The sequence below is a fragment of the Heterocephalus glaber genome, unplaced genomic scaffold (genome assembly GCF_053883595.1).
Source record: "Heterocephalus glaber isolate CG9 unplaced genomic scaffold, H.glaber_assembly_v1.0 deba00001523, whole genome shotgun sequence".
Taxonomy (NCBI): Eukaryota; Metazoa; Chordata; class Mammalia; order Rodentia; family Bathyergidae; genus Heterocephalus; species Heterocephalus glaber.
The window spans coordinates 28,464,623-28,483,348 of record NW_028258327.1 but is presented as its reverse complement, the minus strand read 5'-3'; the positions used below and the strand labels follow the sequence as shown (position 1 = coordinate 28,483,348).

Sequence of the window (18,726 nt, the reverse complement as noted above, 5' to 3'; positions counted from 1 at the left end):
TACCTAATATTAAGACTTCTTCTAAAACTACAGTAATCAAGGCAGTGTTAGTGTAAGGAAAGCCATATAGGAGGTGGGGATTTAGCTCAGTGGTTCCGCTGCCTGCCTCACAAGCACAAGATCCTGGGTTCTATCCCCGGTACCAAAAAAAACAACCAGAGAATCTAGAAATAGAACCACACATATATGGTCCACTGAGTTTTGAAGGATTATTTAACATTAACATTTTGTAGAATATAAACTCAATTCAAGAGCCAAGGAAGGGATAGTGTTTTCAGCAAATGGCAGTAGAACACCTGGAATCTGTATATAAAAAATTAACCTCAACCCTTTATTTCCATACATAAAAATAACTTGAAAGGATCTATGAACCTAAATATGAAAGACCAAAAGTATAAAACTTTAAGAAGAAATTGTAAGGGAAAATGTTTATGAATTTAGGGTAGGCAAGAACTACCTAGGATACAAAAGATATGATGTATAAAAGAAAAAAACTGATAAATGAGATTCCATCAAAATTTAGAACTTTAAATGACATCATTAAAATGAAAAGTAGTCCTTAAACAGACCATATTTCCAATGCATATAACCTATGAGCAGAATATATAAAGAATTCTTACAGCTCATTAACAGACAACCCAATTAAAAAGTAGACATAAGAAGATGATAAATAGCCAGTATAGCACAAGGAATGGTGTGCAACTCTAGAATCAGAAAAATACTAATCAGTACAATAATAAGATTGAATTATACACTCATTAGGGAGATGAAATTAAAAGTTTTAAAAGCCTTGTCATGACTTTTTCTTTTTGTTAGATTCTCCCCCTTTGCATTTAATTTGTCACACCTGACGGATTCATTCTGCTGGGCTTCCTGGGGTTGTGAGCCTCATTGTCTTTTCCTAGGATATTGTCTAAAAGTTTTTGGAGTGTTGGTTTGGTATTCATAAAGTTCCTAAGGTCGTCTTTATCATGAAAGTATCTTATTTCTCCATCAATTTTGAAAGACAATTTTGCAGGGTACATTAATCTGGATTGGAGGCTGTTTTCCTTTAGGGCTTGAAATACATCACTCCAAGCTCTTCTTGCCTTGAGGGTTTGTATTGAGAAGTCTGCTGTGATTCTGATGGGCTTTCTTTTGTATGTGATTTGTTTTATTTCTCTCACTGCTTGTGGAATTTTGTTCTTCGGTTGGGTTTTTGGAATCCTAACTATTATATGCCTGTGTGTAGATTTATTTTGTTGATCAAGGCTAGTTGGAGTCCTATATGCCTCACTTATGTGTATGTCAAGTTCTTTTCCCCTGCTTTGGAAGTTTTCTGCCATCACTTCTGTGAACAGTTTTTTTTATGCCATCTGCACTCTCTCCTCTTTCTTCATTGACTCCACTCAGTCTTATGTCATTCTTCTTTGCATGGTCTAGCAGCTGCTGGATTGCTTTCTCCTGGTCCCTTACAATTTTAAAGCAGTTTTTCTTTTCCTGGTCACTAATTGCAATCTTATCTTTTATATCTGAAACTCTGTCCTTACATTGGTTCACTCTGCTGTGTAGACTTTCAATGGAGTTTTTAATCTCCTGAAAATCTGTTTTCATCTGTTTTATGGATTCCATCATGTTCGTCAGATCCTTTATTTTTTTATCTATGTCCTCTGTAGATTTATTAATCATGTCTTGCACTATGTGCACAATCTTTGCTGTTATCTGAGAAATTAGTTCTGATTTCATTTTTTCCAGATTCTCTTTTGTTGCCAGTTCAGGGAGTCCAGGTGGTTGAATATCAGATTGTTCCATCTTGTTTCCCTTTGGGGTTGCAGTAGGTGATCCAGAAGTCTGTTTTTGCGGCTTGTTTACGTGTCTTCTCATTTCCACGGGGGCAGGGGAGAGGGGTACTACTGGTGCCCATGTGTGGCTCACCTTGCTGGGATTGGCTCACCTCTTCTGCCCTGGGAGGGGTGGAATGGCAGTGGGAAGCCTCCTCCTGGGCACTGGGATTGGCTCACCTCCTCTGCCCTAGGATTGGTGGAATGGCCCTTTAGTTTTTTATTAGTACATGCTTGCAGAACATAATGTTTATAATCCTTGTGTGGATTTGGTGCGTGTACATGGCACATCTTAGTTCCTTTCCCTCCCATTTCCTCCTCCTTCATCTCTTAACCCTCTTTGCATTTGAGAAAGATCTATCTCCCTATTTCCTATTATCTGTCTTTTATTTTGCTCTTCATTTATAATTTGGGTTTTTCATGTAAGAGAAACCATGTGATATTTAAGCATATTTCTGATTTGTCCTTTAATATACTTAGTCATAGATCATTAACCAAACTATCCATTAAATTAAAAACAATGCAATAATCTAATTGTGATTTCAGGATAAATTATAAAAATATAAGCATAAATATTTCAATATATAAAAATTTAGTCTCATCTATCTTAGATGGTCAGATGGTGTTATGGTTTGAATGTGTCTCCCTGATCCCACCTGAGTATGTTGAGAACCTCATCTCCAGCACCACTGTTAAAGAGGTGGGATCTTTAAGAAGTGGCTAGGCCCTGAGGGCTCCTGCCCACAGGGCTCCTGCCCACAGGAATGGTTTAGTATCATTATTGTTGGAATGTGTCAGTTATCAGGGGAATAGCTTCCAGATGAAAGGGTGAAGTCTGAACCCTTGTGCCCTAACTCTTGCACATACTCTCTTACACTTTCACTTTTCAGGACAGAATGAAATAACAAAGGCCCAGATGTGCGCCTCTCTACTCTTACACTTCCTAGCCTCCAGAATTCTAAGAAATAAATTTCTGTACTTTACAAATACTGTATTTTTTCAGAGCACCACAAAATGAACAAAGATGTCCACATAGAGTCAGGATTTCCAGAGGTATAAATATAGATATGTAATAATATCATTATTAATGGTAACTCAACTATTGATGCATTATTGCCATTGGTTTTAAACCAAATAAAGTCTAATGGTCACTGGATATTCATTCATAAAAATTTCAGGATATTAAATTTCAGTATATTCAAGTTGTAAAAATGCTTTCTATTTATATGTAAAGTAGTGTTTGGTTCTAGATACAGATATTTATAAAGTGATTTTTAACTTGGTCTGTTATTTGTAATTTGTAACAGATATTGCATAAATTTTCATCGTGTGAACATATTACATCCAGCCACTGCCAATAACACCCCTTAATAATAAAGACAATGCCAAACATTCCTACTGATATTATCTATGGCTCATAGATAGCTTTAATGTCATTTTTGATAACAGGTATTCTACAGTTCATGACTATAAATCACAATGGGATATGAAACTATGTAACTGTACCATGTAAAAATCCATGTGGAAAATCAGATCAGGGATATTGCTTCTATTGTTAGCAAACATATTATTCATACCAATATAATCTTTGAAAGTATTTCCATATACACACACGCGTAAGTGTTTTCTCTAAAAGATTTTCTTTCCTACTTTGAATGAAAGGAATGAAATAAGTACAAGGTATTTGGGTCCATAATTGAAATTCAGGTAAAGATTTTTATTTTAAAACTCAAGTGTCTCTTCTTTCACTTGCTGTAATATTGGGTATAGAGCCTGGTGTATTCCTGGATTCAAACGTACAATTCCAGGAATGGCTTTTATTTTGGAGTTGGGTTGTGCAGATAGCTGTTCCTACACATGGGGTATGCCAGTGTGATCAATAGGCTGATGAGGCATGTGTAGCCTGCACTGCCCAGCCCTACCATTTTCAACCTAATTAGCAGCTGCTCAAAGATGGGAAACAGGTGCAGATCCAGGGCCAGACCAGGAAAGTCTGCCTGTAATTAACAAGGAAAAAAGGGTCAGATATTGGGAAGAATATCAAATCGGTCCACTGGGGTTAGCATGCTGGCCTCAAAGGCATAGTCACCTGAGATCTTAAGCATGCTAATGTAAATTATGCAAGCTTTCAAACAACTTGGCTGCATAATCAGTTGGCAGAGTGGAAAATGATTTTGTTTTGCAAGGGAGTAGGGAGAAAGACATATGCAAAACTTATTTTTCCTCATCATGTTGTGAACGTTGGAGAAGGGAATATATGCAAGAAATAATGACATTTTCTGTGAGGCAATCGCAGGTTGCTTATAAATTGTTAACAAATTAGTACTCTTCAAGAAATATTTAGCTTGGAGGCCAATCAAGCAATCAGATTGTTTAGAGAATCATGCACTCATAGATGTTTGGAAGTCGACACATTATGCAGATGTTGTTATGTATAGTATGTTGGCTTTAGTCATTGATAATTATTTAAATTAGTCCATATATTGTAGAACTAATTAATAGTCCATATAATTTAGGACTAACAAGGACCTATTAACGGCAAGACTAAGTTTGGAGAAGGTGAAAAATGAAATTCCTGAGTAAACAATGGGGCACAAGACTGTGTGTCAGGTTCAGATACTGGCATTCTTTTTTTTTTTTTTTTTGCATTAAATTCTTTTATTGGTACATTGTAGGTATACAACACAATTACATTTCTCATTGGGAATTGTGCCTTTACATAATGCATCTTGGTTCTTATTTTTTCCCCATTCCCAGCCCTCCCTTCACACTCTCCACCCTTCCCTATTTACAAAGACTTTATTTCCATTTTTTCCATTTCTCAGCATTTTTCCTTTCCCTTCTTTCCTTTCCCCTGCCCCTTCCACTACCCCTACCCCTTTGGACCTTTTCTTCCTATTTTACATTATCAATTATTCATTCTAATCATTGGTACATTTTAGGTATACAATATAATGACATTCATCATTGGAAATTACATAGTCTCTCTTGGTTCTTATTTTTCACCCTTGCCCAGCCCTCCCTTCAACTCCTCCATTCCTCCCTATTTACAAAGATTTGGTTCCTATTTTTCCATTTTCTCATATTAATCCCATTCCCTTCTATCCTTTCCCCTAGCCCTCCCACTTCCTTCCCCTTTGCCCCTTTTCTTCCTATTTCACATTACCTATTATACATTTAGTCCTTATTTACACTTTCAGTTTCTCACACCAGAGAAACTATTCAGTATTTACACATGTGTGTCCTATTTATTTCACTTAAGAGTATCACCTCAATGTGCATCCATTTAGCTATAAATGTCTCTAATTTCTCATTTTTTATGGCTGAGTAGTACTCCATTTTATAAAAAAAACACATTTTCTTTATCCAGTCTCCAGTTGATGGGCATTTGGCCTGTTTCCAAGTTTTAGCTATCACAAACTGTGCTGCTATGAAGATGGGTGCACATATATCACTGTGGTATGATTCTTTTAATTCTTTGGGGAAGATCTCCAGCAGTGGAATAGGAGGGTCAAATGGGACTTCCAGCCCTAGTTCTTTGAGGTATCTCCATACTGATTTCCACAGTGGTTGCACCAATCTAAACTCCCACCAGCAGTGGAGCAGGGTTCCTCTTTCCCCACAGCCCTGCCAGCATTTGTTATTGGTTGATTTCATGATAACAGCCATTCTTTCTGGAGTGAAGTGGAATCTCAGCATTGTTTTCATTTGCATCTCTTGAATGACTAGTGATGTTGAACATTGTTTCATGTATTTATTTGCTATTTCTACTTCTTTGTCTGAGAAATGTCTGTTCATTTCAGATGCCCATTTTCAGATTGGGTCTTTAAATTTGGGAGGTCTGATCTTTTTAAGTTCTTTGTAGATTTGAGATAGTAGACCTTTGTCTGAGGAAGAGGAGGTGAAGATTTTTTCCCACATTGTGGGTTGTCTCGTCACACTGCTGGTGGTTTCTCTTGCTGTGCAGAAGCCTTTTAATAAGAAGAGATCCCACTTGTTGATTGTTTGTGCTAGTACATGGGCAACTGAGATTTTGTTCATAAAATCTTTTCCTACACTGATGTCTTCAAGGGTTCTACCTAACCTCTGTTCCAACTGGTTCAGTTTCTATTTTAATATTTAGATCTTTAATCCATTTCAATTTTAGTTTAGTGCATGGTGAGAGATACAGGTCTAGTTTTAATCTTTGGCAACTTGAAGCCCAATTTTTCCAGCACCATTTATTAAAGAGGCTATCTTTTCTCCAGTGAGGGTGTTTGGCGCCTTTGTCGAAGATGAGATGGCTAAGTGTGTCGGCGTTGTTTCTGCATCTTCTAATCTGTTCCACTGGTCCTCAAGTCTGTTTCTTTGCCATTTCCATGCTGTTTTTGTCACAGTAGCTTTGTAGTATAGTTGCAGGTTGGGGATTGTGATACCCCTTGCCATATCTCTGTTACCTAGAATTGCTTTTGCTATTCTGGGTCTCTTCTTATTCCAAATGAATTTTGTGATTGTTTTCTCAAGGTCTATGAAATATGCTGCTGGGATCTCAATTGGAATTGCATTAAATCTATATAGCAGTTTTGGAAGTATGGCCATTTTCACTATATTAATCCTTCCTACCCAGGAGCAGGGGATGTCTGTCCATTTTCTGATATCCAGATCCTGGCTTTCATAGCTAGGTTTTCAATACCAAAACATTCTTTCTATTCCAATTAATGTGGCTTATAATTCACCCTAGGCTCTGAGAAGACTTTACACCCAGTCCTATTCAGCATTTAGCATTTAGGCTCTCAGTAAAGCATCACCTACTTAGAGCCAAATTTCCCAGGCTAGAAGAGAATTTTGTATTTCCAGTTGAGCAACTGGTGGCAGTTATTAGTCAATTTAGCTAAATTAGTGTTATGGGAAAAACAATCCCAAAGCCTCAGATGTTTACAACAACAAAGATTTATTTCTCATTCACAGTGCATGCTTTATGGGCTGGTTATGGGGTTCATATTGACTTCATTACAGGCTTTGAATGGAAGGAAAAGCCCCTCTTTAGGGACATGGATATCTCATCACAGAGGAGATAACATGGCAGAAGGTGGGAGGGGTCTTCATCTCTTCTATTCACATTCCATTTGTGTGCCACAACATAAACAAGGTAGGATTTTTAACCCTGCTCTGAGAAGGAGCAATGGATACATGGAACAAAATAAACCAACTGCAGTGAATTAGATGAAATCCATACAAATTTTTAGAGAGCTAAATCTTACTGTGGTGTGCATACAGGTGCCAATTTGTATAGAAGAGTGCATTTTAATGTTAGAATTAAATAAAATGTTACCTGCCATTTTGTTCAAATGTTTACTATGTATCAGACACTTGAATTTTACTTTTTTTCCCTCATGGCAATCCTGAGGCCTTGAGGTTATTATTCCCATTTTATGGAAATCGTGGCTCAGAGACTTTGATTTGCTCGTGGCTCCACAGCTAAATAAATGGTAGCACTGGGTTTCCAACCTAGCTTTGTCATGGAACACACATTTCTCATACATAATTGTACCTTTGAAGATGTGGCAGGCCTGGTAGGCACCTTATTCCATGGGCTCTTAACAAAATCTCTTGCATCTGTCAGATTCTGATTCGGAGATGACTGGGGACATTGGAGGATGGCTGGGATGCCTGGAGGACATCAGCTGGGGACTCTTGGGCTAGATGCTGTATGCTTGAGGACAGAGCACAGGCTGCACAACTTCAGGATGCATCAAATCCAAAATCTCACAAGGCCCCCTTTACAGCAATGCACTTAATATCAGTTTTCATTTTTAATATTGCCCCTATTGCTAATTTTCACTGGATATTTGTTATTAATATATTTATGTGTAGGGGGACTGTTTTCAGATATTTACAAGGGTACTAACCTGTGTTAATTAGATTCCAATAGCAATCTTTTCCTAGTTATGAAAACCAAAAATGTCTCCAGACATCGAGGAATGTCCTTGGGTTTTGTGTATACATATAAAACATTCCTAGTTAAGAACTACTGCTTTATAACCAAATGATAAAATTGGTATAGAATTATATATAGTACTCCACATGTAAAAATATGTCTTATTAAAATCCTATTGGCATGTGTTACACAATAATCATCTATTCTTTAAGTAAATTAATTGATCACTTATTTGCTGGGCATTGTGCTGACTTATAGGGCAGGGGATGTAGGAAGATGGAATAAAACCAGTTAGGTATTCACTGAGTATGTTTTGTAATTCTGAAATCATAAAGGAGCTACAAAAGTAGAGAACCATTAAAGAGTATAAGTTATTTGAGTGAGCAAGAAAAGATTAGTGAAGGTGATTATCATAATTAAGTAAAATACAGAATTTGTAGTAAGATTTGGTAATGGAAAGAAAAGAATGCTGTTAACTGTTTATCCCAGTCTCTCCCCAAGACAAGCACTAGATTATTTTTATCCAGAGCCATATAAATACTCAAAATTTCTTCAACTAAAGGATTCAGAAATCAATGAAGCCAAATCTAGAAAGTATCTGAGCCTCCCAAGTATTGGAACTGAGATCTGTCAAGAAATATCATAAAGTGAGTTAAAAAAATCCTTCTTTAATGTAGGAAAATAATGAGGAAAGTAAGAATGAAGAAAGAAACAGGAAGAAAGAGGGAGGGGAGAAAGAGAGAGAGAAGAGAAAGAGAGAGAAAGAAAGAGAGAGAGAGAGAGAGAGAGAGAGAGAGAGAGAGAGAGAGATACACAAGGAAGAATGCTACAGCAGAAAGAAAAGCAAATTTTTAGTCACAAGTATAGGGATTCAAATCACCAGACTTCAGGACAATTGTGCAGCAGGTATTACATCATCTCTAAAATGAGAGAAATAATCATTGCCTTTAATGTACGTTATGATAAGAGTTAAAAGCCCATTATTTACTCTTAAGACACATTTTAGCAGTTTTACATGAGTATGCACATTTAATGTACTCTTAATTTCTTATGAATTCTGCAACATGTGTTTAACATAGAAGGATAGAGGGGAACCAGACTTTCTGCTTCCAGGATTTAATTTTATCAATTTTTTACAAAATTGTTTGAAGAATAGATTAAGAAGTTTTGAAGTGGCGAGGACTATATGAATGGATTTCTATCAAAAAGACCTTCACTAGAGAAAGTGAAATGAATGAACAAGATAGGAGAGATATTTTAAAGCAACAAATTAGTTAGGTTTTAAAAAAATGCACAAAGAGCCATTATGAAAATTTAGAACCATTTAGCTATAGGAGAGAAATGGTAAATTCCTATTTATGGCAGAAAAAAAGTGAGAAAAAACTGGGGAGATGGGGGAAGATTAAGTGGCCTCCAATTCTGGTAATAGGCTTTATATGAATGATGTGAGAACTTTCCCTCTCATTGTACATGTTTATTGTTGCTGTTAAAGTTGTTTGGAAATTTGATGTCTTTTGACACTACAACTTGGTAGGACTTGTATCTCTTACCTAGGTTTTTATCAAGTTTAAGATGCTACCTATGTTTTCAAGAGAAATAACCTGGAAGGTTTTTTTGTTTTCTTGTTTTTGTGAGAGAACAAGTCCCATGAAAGGCTAAGTTTTATATTCTTGATTACATTATCTTGGAGGTAGTAACAACTTATTTGGGATCTGTTGATTAAAGGATTGATTCAATAGTACTTAAATCTCCATGTATGTAAAAGACTGCTCTTATAAGTCTAAATTTCCTGTTGTCATAAATATTCCTCAATACAAAACATTATTTTTACCTTATAAGTATTCCAATTTAACAGTTGGGTGCTAATCCACTTCTTCTCATTTTAAATTTTAATTACTTTTTATTGAAAACTGCAATGAATGGTAAATGTCCACCTTTACAATAAACAAATACAGTAATGATAACTCACACTAAAACAAAACATACTTCTGGATAGCCATTATTTTTCTGTTTGAGACAGTTTAAAGTTTTTCTTTTGTCACAAAAACAGGAATGTACCTATACAAAGTCTCAAAATAGGCCATCTTTTTAAACAAAAAGGCAATGATTCACAAATGACTATGAATAGAACATGTAACTAGTTGATAAAAATCTAATAGGATTTGTTAAAATCAGTCACATCTAATAACACATCTGAAGTGTTCTTGTATAAAATATCACATGAAGAAAAGACTTTATCAATGTCTAAAAAAGTGGGTTTGTTCATAGACAATCTGACAAGTTACCATAAAAAGTGTTTCCTGAGACATAAGGAAATGCAACATTATTCTTCTGGAATCCTTACAGTTCAAGACTTTCCACTCAATAAAATAGCTGAGGATCTGAAACTGAGAAAATATATTTGAGTACAAACAGCTTGTGAAACTTAATAATTTTTTCTTTTTTGCATCATCAGAGGGTACTACTGAACTAACAATCAACTTGCATGCTCAGCATGCAGTTCAGATGTGAGAGACACCTCTCTGTACAGGAGCCTGTGCTCTTCAATCCTATTCATGCAGATGTCTAACAGGCAGTTTTCTCCCCATCTTGTAGTAATTTAAACTTCCTATTAATAAAAAGAGGTAACAAGCCCCTGTAGACCAAAGGGACTAGTGTCATAAGATGGAATTTCCTCTTAACATTTTTTTTTTTATTTTGATGTTTGGAACTTTTGATGCAACATTCTAGAGCAAGGTGCTCACGACCTACTGTGTCCAAGGGACTGATAAAGGAAAAAGCACTATTTATTCTTTGTGATTTGATGCACAGATGAAAAACTTAACACACAATAACAGAAGTTGGTCGTTAATAAGTCACGTCCTAGTCTTTCAGCGCTTCCACAAGCAGACATCTTCAGTTTTCTAGCTCTTGTAGGTTTAGCACTGCAACATCAAGGATGTGTATGTCCAGGATCAGTTAAAAAGACTGTCAAAGACTTTTCTTAGTTCATCCATTTTTCACTGTCCCTTGGTCCCAAGTTTATCCAAATGATTACCTTTCAGTATTCTCTGTTATTGCTCCTTCGGGTGCTCTCGATTATCCCCAAGTTTTGTGGGTTGGTTGGAAGAGGAGGCTTGGGAAGGATGTGCCACTGTGGGGAGGTTGTGAGTCACCAGGATGCCTCCAGGGATAATGCCTTCCATGGCTGCAGGAAGTCCTCCTGGGGCCACACCTACAATGCCTGGTGCATACTTGTATGTGGCACCATTGAGCTCAGGATGAATTGGTTGCTGGTCTATTACTGACCAAGGAGCTGATGTGACGAAGAATTCCTTGTTAACACAGTTTCTTAAGCTTTCTGGGATGCGTCCTGTGATTGCTCGGCGGATCTCAGTGGCAGCTGCCTCCCTCATCCCCAGGGATACTTGTTCACTGTAACAGGCCGTGTGGGGAGTACAGATGAGATTTGGTGCGTCTTTCAATGGACCCTGAGCAAACCTAAAGGGCTCTGATTTGTGCACATCAAGGGCTACCCCTCGTATCCTGCCCTCTTTGAGGGCCTGGGATAAGGCTTTCTCATCCACCAAGCCACCGTGGGCTGCATTCACTAGGAATGCCCCTTGCCTCATCTGCTTTATAGTGAAGTCATTGATGAGGTGGTGGTTATGTTCATTGAGATTGCAGTGCAAGGAGACACAGTCACTCTGATACAGCAAATCCTGTAGGGTGTAGACCCTCTGCACATCCAGGGATAGCTCTATGCTATCCTGCAAGTAGAAGTCATAAAATATGACGCTGAATCCAAAGGCCTTGGCTCGAACAGCAACCGCCTGCCCCGTGGTACCAAAGCCGATGAGGCTCAGTGTCTCTCCACGGATTCGGGCTGCTCCTGAGGCCACCTCTCGAATCTGTTCCATGCTCTGTACCCTCGCCCCTTCCCGCAGTGCCTGGTACAGCCACGTGTTCCGCCGGAATAGATTGAGGATGCGGCAGATGGGGGAATTGGCCCTCTCTTCCACTGCTGCGGATGAGATGCTGCACACAGCGATCCCAAGCTCTCCAGCAGCCTTGATGTCCACGTTGTCATAGCCGCTGCCGATACGATCGATCACTCTCAGGGCCTTGAACTTCTCCAAGTCCTCCCTGGTGAGGGTGATGGTGTGGTACATCATAGCACCCACGGCCTCGTTTAACACCTTTTCATGGATCTCCTGTGTGGACTGCGCATCACAGAAGGCCACAGTGGCCAGGTCCTTCAGAATGGGCATCTCCACGGTGCAGCCTCTGCCATCCAGCAGCGCCACCAGGGGGAGGGGGTGCAGGGGGCCTTTCATGATCTGGGGTCGGATACTTTCACAAACTCTGTCCAATCGCTGTTGTTTGACTTTGTGCTTATCCGCAAGGATCATTCTTTATCGAACTTTGCAACTCTCTGATTCAAAAGGCAAAGTGGTCCTCTAAGAACATAAGGGAACTCGCAGGAGTCTGCGTGCATTGCTCCACTATTAACCCAATATTAATCTGTCCACAAACTCTATGGTTCATACGACGGTTTGTCCGTCTCTTTAAGGGGACACAGCTTCATTGGTTCAAAATCATTTAAGGTGATGAAACCCTGGTCCGGGGCTGCCGGCGTCCACGGCGAAGGGCGCCCATCCGGGAGGCGGCGGTGGCGGAGGCTGGCAGACCCCCCCCCCCCTCCCCAGCGCAGCATGGCTCCGGGCTCTGTCCCTCGCTCCTCTGGCCACCGCCGGCTCCTCTGGGCCACTCCCGAGCCACCTTAAAATCCACTTCTTCTCATTTTAACAGCTATAAAAACTCAAGTCTAGACAGGGTAGTGTTTTATTTAAGGCCATGTAGTGTATTTAAACTGGGATCAATATTTCTAGGTAGTCATAAAACTGCAGCTACTTTCTTGCCTTATATTCAGCAAACACTAGGCTAAACTGTCCTTTATAGAACTAAAATAGTCCCACTTGTGCCATATATCACTTTGCATATTATTAATAACAGGGGAAATCACAAAAGTATATCTTATAAATTAGAAGTAAATAGAGTAGCATCAAATAACATTTCAGTCAAGTTCAAAAGCTGCCCTCAATCTTCTTTTAAAATTCAGACACTCAAAATAGACAGGCTAAGATTTATAAAAATAGATTTGTCTGTCACTTCTAATTTTACATCTTGCAAACAAGTTGTGCTTCAATGAAAATTTGCAGATAGGTTGAGCATCTGGCAATAGGAAGATTGTCATGATTTCCATGGTCTGGAGTTAGACTACAAAGGATAATTGGTGAAGGTAATCTTTTGTTTGAATAGTCTCAATGATTTTACCACACTAACTCTGATGAAGATGGTGAATATGGTTATTATCAACTCACTTTTATGAGAATCAAGAGATTGGAGAACCAAAACATTGAATCACTCATTGCTGAAGCAAAGTGTCATTGTGAGATGAGTATCAACCTGGGGTTAAAGCCTGGCTCTTCCACTTCCTGGCTTTGTGACCCTGTGCACATATCTGAAAATTTGGAGGTTCATATATTTAACTGTAATAGAGTATACCAGAACCTCCCTTCTGCAAGTGTGGTCCATGCATGAGTAGTGTTGGCATCACCTGCATGCTTATTTGAATTGGAGATTTTCAGACCTCATCCCAGACCACAGAATCTGAATGTGAACTTGAACATCTCAGGTGCTTCTTTTTTTTTTTTTTTTTTGCAGACAAGGAGTCCAAGATATAAGGATCTTATTGATTCTTTCCAGTTATAGCACTCTGTCAATTTTACTATAGGGACTTTCCTACATGCTCATGTAGGGTATCTGCTGTGGAATATGTAACTGAATGAATAAACAAAGGAGAAGAAAGTTATTCTCACCCAGCCTGAATTCAAAGACAAGTCACCACAACCAATAGGGCCCTGAAATCTCAGTAAACATTTTGGCAAGTCATACCAGGTTTCAGTTCCTTTCTCCAAATAGAAAGTGTAAGAGTTCTGCGTTCTCATATCCTTTTCTTGCTTTTAAAATGATGGTATCATTCCAATAAAAAAATTTTGCTACTAACCTCTTTCTGCAGTTCCTGCTTCTCTGTGGCACAAATACTAAGCCAATCTGTCCTTTTCCTTAAAGCTGCTTCCTTTCCCCCATTTCCACCCACTCATTCAGCCATTGCATTACTGCCAGGCCGCTTGCGCCATCTGCTCATTAAGTGTCAGTTGATGGGAGGACAGAAGACACCTGGTGACTGTGAAGTTAGGCCAATACACTGAGGAAAATCAGCAAAGTGGCAAAAAACCACAAAATGAAACAGAGCTTGGGAATCCAGAGGGTTGAGTTTCAGAGGAAGAAGGGACAAGTGAGGCAGGTCGAGCTTCTAAGGGCCAGGGCAGTCTTTTCATTTCCTGACCTTGTTCTCTGTGAGCACTGCCCTTGGAAGGGAGAGAGATTCCTTAGGAAGCAGAGCACATTCATTTTCTGCTGAACAGCTTCCTCCTGCAAAGCAAATGGTACACAGTGACTGCAATGGGTACCTGTTGGCCTGATGATTGTTAAATGACTGAAAAGGCCCCTGTGTGTCCAAGTTGCCAGCAAGGCCATTTCTTCTAATTCCACAAAGCATCCTAGTCAACTGTTTATCATTTCTGAAAGCAGAGTCAGACCAAAAGACCTAGCTATAACCTGCAGGAATATGGCCAGAGGGCTACTCTCTGGAAGAATGGGCCTCAGAGAACCATATGAAGAGCCCCAGGCCAAAATTAGGACACACAATTCTAACCTTACTCCAAGGAGCCTCAATAGCCAAAGCTCTCCTAGCTCAAAGCAACTTAAAGCCAGCTGTCACATGTTTAGGTCATGGTTTCAGTTCTTAACTGGAAACAACTATTCTGTTGCCAGCCTAAAATATTCAAGTTGGTTAAAAGCACTAGTAGAGGTGACGAGATAAAATTATGGTCTTTGAACCTTAACAGAATCTCTTGATTTTGTTTTTCAGAGTTGTTTAGAGTTACTTTAGCAGCAAATGTATAATGTTGAAGAGAACAGTCTCTGGGCTAGAATAGTGTCTTTATAACTGCTGTGACTATACACAAAATATTTAATATTTTGTGCCTTAGTTTCCTTATCTACAAAATGGGATAATGATGGTAACCTACCTTATAGTATAGTTGAAGAATGAGTGCAATAATATGTGTATAGTATAAAGAAAGTCTCACATATAGTTAACTTGCATACAAGTGTTTGCTATTATTATTGGAGAAGGAAGATCATTTTGAAACTTGTTTCCTCTCATTTTCACCCACAGGGAAGAGAAGCTAATTAAAGAAACTGTTATAATCAGCATTTGTATGGATTCCAGGCTCAAAGGAAAGGTGATAAACCTCTCCTATCTTTCCATTTCTTGCAGTCTTCTTTCCTATTATCTTATTATTTGACTCCCAGCTTCTGTCAGTGAAAAATAAGAAAAAAAGAAATCTATCTAATGATTCTTTCCTATGGTGTCTTCCTTGTCAGCATCTGCTTCATCACTAGTAGATATTGATGTATTGAAGGTTCCCTCAAGCTTGTTCAAACAGGGAATTAACTTTAATTCTCAGTGATGAGAGGGGCCTCAGTGTGAGCCAAAGTATCTTGCTGCTCTTGAAACTAATTCTAGGCCCTCACAAAAGGTTAAGTCAGAGGTCTTAAAATGAAATGCCCACAGGCATCAGAAAGGTAACCTGAATGGGTAAAGTAAGGTGGGATAAGAAGTCCATCAGCCTCTCTTTAATTCCCCACTTTAGAGACAGACACAGATGTAGGGATACATTGTTCTATTTGTAGACAAATAATTCTGCGTGTGCAATGATCAACAGCCATTTGCATCAGGTCTCAGGGAAAAATAATATTGGGGTATAAGAAGGGATGGCACCCACTGACCTGAGCAGGATTGCTCTTTAGCACTTCTAGGTGAGCCCATTGTTGCCAGATTGTCCGGTTTTTTAATTAGAAACCCAGAAATTGGAGATTTAAAAAAGTGTGAAATTTCTAGGTTTGTAAATATCTGGTGAGTATTTCAGATGCCAGGGCACAGAAGAGGAAGGTCAAATAACATATGTTTACCAGTTGAGTCTGGCCCATAAGCTTCAATCATGGGTTAGATTGCATACACTTAGTGATATAGTTTGGATCTATAAGGTCCTCCCGAGGCTCATGTGTTAAAATCTTGATCCTCAGCTAGATGCTAGTTGGAGGGGTGGAATATTTAAGAGGTGAAGCCTCACGGGAGGTCTTAGGTGATTGAAGGTGTGACCTCCAAAGGAATCTTGGGAGAGAAGTCTCTTCCCCTTCTCTTTTGCTTGCTGGCCACCTTGAGGTGAGCAACTTTGTTCCACCACATGTTCCCACCATGATGTGCTTCCTCCTCTGTAGGAGACCAGATAATAAGGATCAAGGCCTAATTGACCGTCTGTGTGAGCACAAAAGAGAAAAACAGCAAGCTATGCCTTCTTTGGCAATGTACACTGCAGGCATGCTAGCATGTTGCAAGTTCCAGAGAAGAGTCAATACAGCTGAGATCTGGATGTTTACCTGGGTACATGGTATAGATAACAAGAGGCAGATGAATCTTCTCTTAATCTAATTGTCTCTTCCTGTGTCTAAGTGAATAAAAGTGAGGTGAGCCACATGCTCAGGGCTCTTTGTCCACTAGAAGCAAAGAGCCCTCTGGACCCTGCATTCCAAATTATCTTTGTGTCTTTTGTCTTTCATCCTCGTTCACCCCTGGTCAGGGATAAACTAGTAGGCTTGTTCCTACACTCCCCATAGAACCAGAAATGTGGGTGTACACGATCATGGACTGGAACCCCAAAGACTGAAACAAAGTAAACTTTCTCACTCTATAAATTAATTATGTTGGGTATTTTGTTGTGGTAATAGAAATCAAACATACTTAGTTACATCACAATCCTAGTCAGTAAATTTTTAAGAACCCCACAAATGTCTGGTAGAGGCCTAGGTGCTGTAGAGGGATAGAATAGCTTTTAAAAACTGGTTAATTTTGAAAACTTGTTTCCCATATGAAGACTTTAAAAAAGTTTTTCTTTTAACTTTGTATTTTGAAATAATTTCAGATCTATAGAAAATTTACAAAATAGGTACACATACTTTCCCCATATCATTCACTCACATTCTCTAAATGCAGTTAAAAATTTAATGTATTTATTCCTCATTCTCTTTGTCTTATTTTTATCTCTTTCTATCTCTCTTTGTATATATGTCTGTGGGAATATACATCATCTTGAAACATTTGTAGAAATAGGGTCCTTATAATTCCAAAAACTTTACTGTATTTTCTAAAAACAGGTATATCCTCTCATAAGCACAGTACAAAGATCAAACCAGGAAATTAACAGTAATGCAATGTTATTATCTAATACATAACATTTATTCCAATTTTATACCTCAATTTCTTTAGGATAAAAGAAAAAATTTTGGGTCCAGGATGCAAAAGAGTGTCTGCATTTTGTGCTCACTACATTTTACTATACTTTTTTTTTCTTTTTTTCTGGAGAAAACTTGACTTTTATAACAAAAGACAAATCGATTTTGTTTTGTATAATATTAATATTTCAGAGTACAGAGCTCTTTCTCAATATTTTACAAGTGAACAGACAATCCTTCAATTTGAGTTTGTTTAATATTTGCTAATGATTAGATTCAGATCATGTGTTTTTGGCAGGACTACCAAGAAGTAATATTGTTTCTTTCTGATTGCAAGAAAGGCTCAAAGGGAATATTTGAGGAAGATGGTTAGTTTGCATTGCGAAGAGAGACATTCTCCATGTAAAGTATAGTACTTAACCTCCAAACAGGCATTTTGATATATTTTTATTATAGTTTTATTATTAGAAGATTCTGTTTAAGTTCTCTGTTTATATGAAGGTTTCACTCTTCTTTCAGTTTAGTGACAAAATACCTAGAACCTTCAGATCCATTTAGAATGATATATAAAGCCATGAAGTTTGTAGGTTTGGTAGATGAAAAGACAGTAAAATAAAGCAAACAGGATTCATTATTAAATTTAGTAATAGGAAATTCTCCCACTCAGGTCCCTTAGAATCTTTAAATGTGAAGTAGGAAGGAGACTGTAGACTAGAGTGTGAAAATGCTGAATTACACCAACCTTAGCAAAATAATAGAAATAATTGTTTGCTTTTATAAAATGCAAAATTCCAAAATTTACCAGATTATCTCCTTTTTCTGAGAGAACTAGAGTGAAGATAAAGATTTGAAATTATTAGTACAAAAATAGTCATGAGTTGGAATCCCAATTTTGTCTCAGGATTTATATTCTATGGAATATTTTATGAAACCCCCAAATTTGAACATTGTCAAAGAGAAGACTTTTTTTGGGGGGTGTACCTGGGATCGAACTCAGGACCTTGTGCTTGTGAGGCAGGCGCCAGAACCACTGAGCTAAACCCCGGCCCAAAGAGCAGACTTTTGAACTGGTGGGCCCTAGCTGGAGCCCCAGATTTACCATCGAATATTTGTGGAATTTTGAACAATTTTCTCTGTGTAATTCATGGAGGCTTATCTTGCTAGACTCCCATGAGGATCAACAAGACAAACAAAGGAAGAATATTTAATTCAATAAGACTGGTAGTGTATACTTCAAGAAGCGTGGATTTTTCCTCAAAATTTCTTTTTGTCTGGGCATTTTCTAGGGTTTATCAATTCAATTCTTCTTGAAAAAATCCACTGGGAGAAATTTCAGTATGTAGTAAATCTTAAAAGGGTTTGGGAAAAAGAGGCCCAGGGAATTTTCAGTAATTTTAACAACCTGACATGTTGGGATAAGCACACTGTACTCGGTGTTGTAAAATCATGAAAGCATATATCAATTATTGAGAAGTTTATATATGGATATGAATTGTTAAACTGAAATATTTGCAGAATCAATTTGGTAGTCTCAAGGTTCTAGATATTGGTCCTATGTAGAAAATCTCTGTTGGCAATTTAAGTAGT

The 18,726-nt window shown here is 38.2% G+C and overlaps 1 protein-coding gene across 2 annotated transcripts; it reads right to left on the bottom strand.

The window, feature by feature from the left end:
- Window positions 1-10,790: 10,790 nt before the first annotated feature.
- LOC101723949 (C-terminal-binding protein 2) lies at window positions 10,791-13,883 on the bottom strand. Of its 2 annotated transcripts, XM_004869056.2 has the most exons (2): window positions 13,876-13,883; window positions 10,791-12,069 (listed from the first exon to the last, which is right to left on the bottom strand). In XM_004869056.2, the coding sequence occupies exons 1-2, from the start codon at window positions 13,881-13,883 to the stop codon at window positions 10,791-10,793; spliced, it is 1,287 nt and encodes a 428-aa protein (XP_004869113.2). The 2 variants fall into 2 exon arrangements, with proteins under 2 accessions (XP_004869113.2, XP_004869112.2); XM_004869055.2 differs by lacking the exon at window positions 13,876-13,883 and having other exon boundaries at window positions 10,791-12,128.
- Between the last annotated feature and the right edge of the window lie 4,843 nt (window positions 13,884-18,726).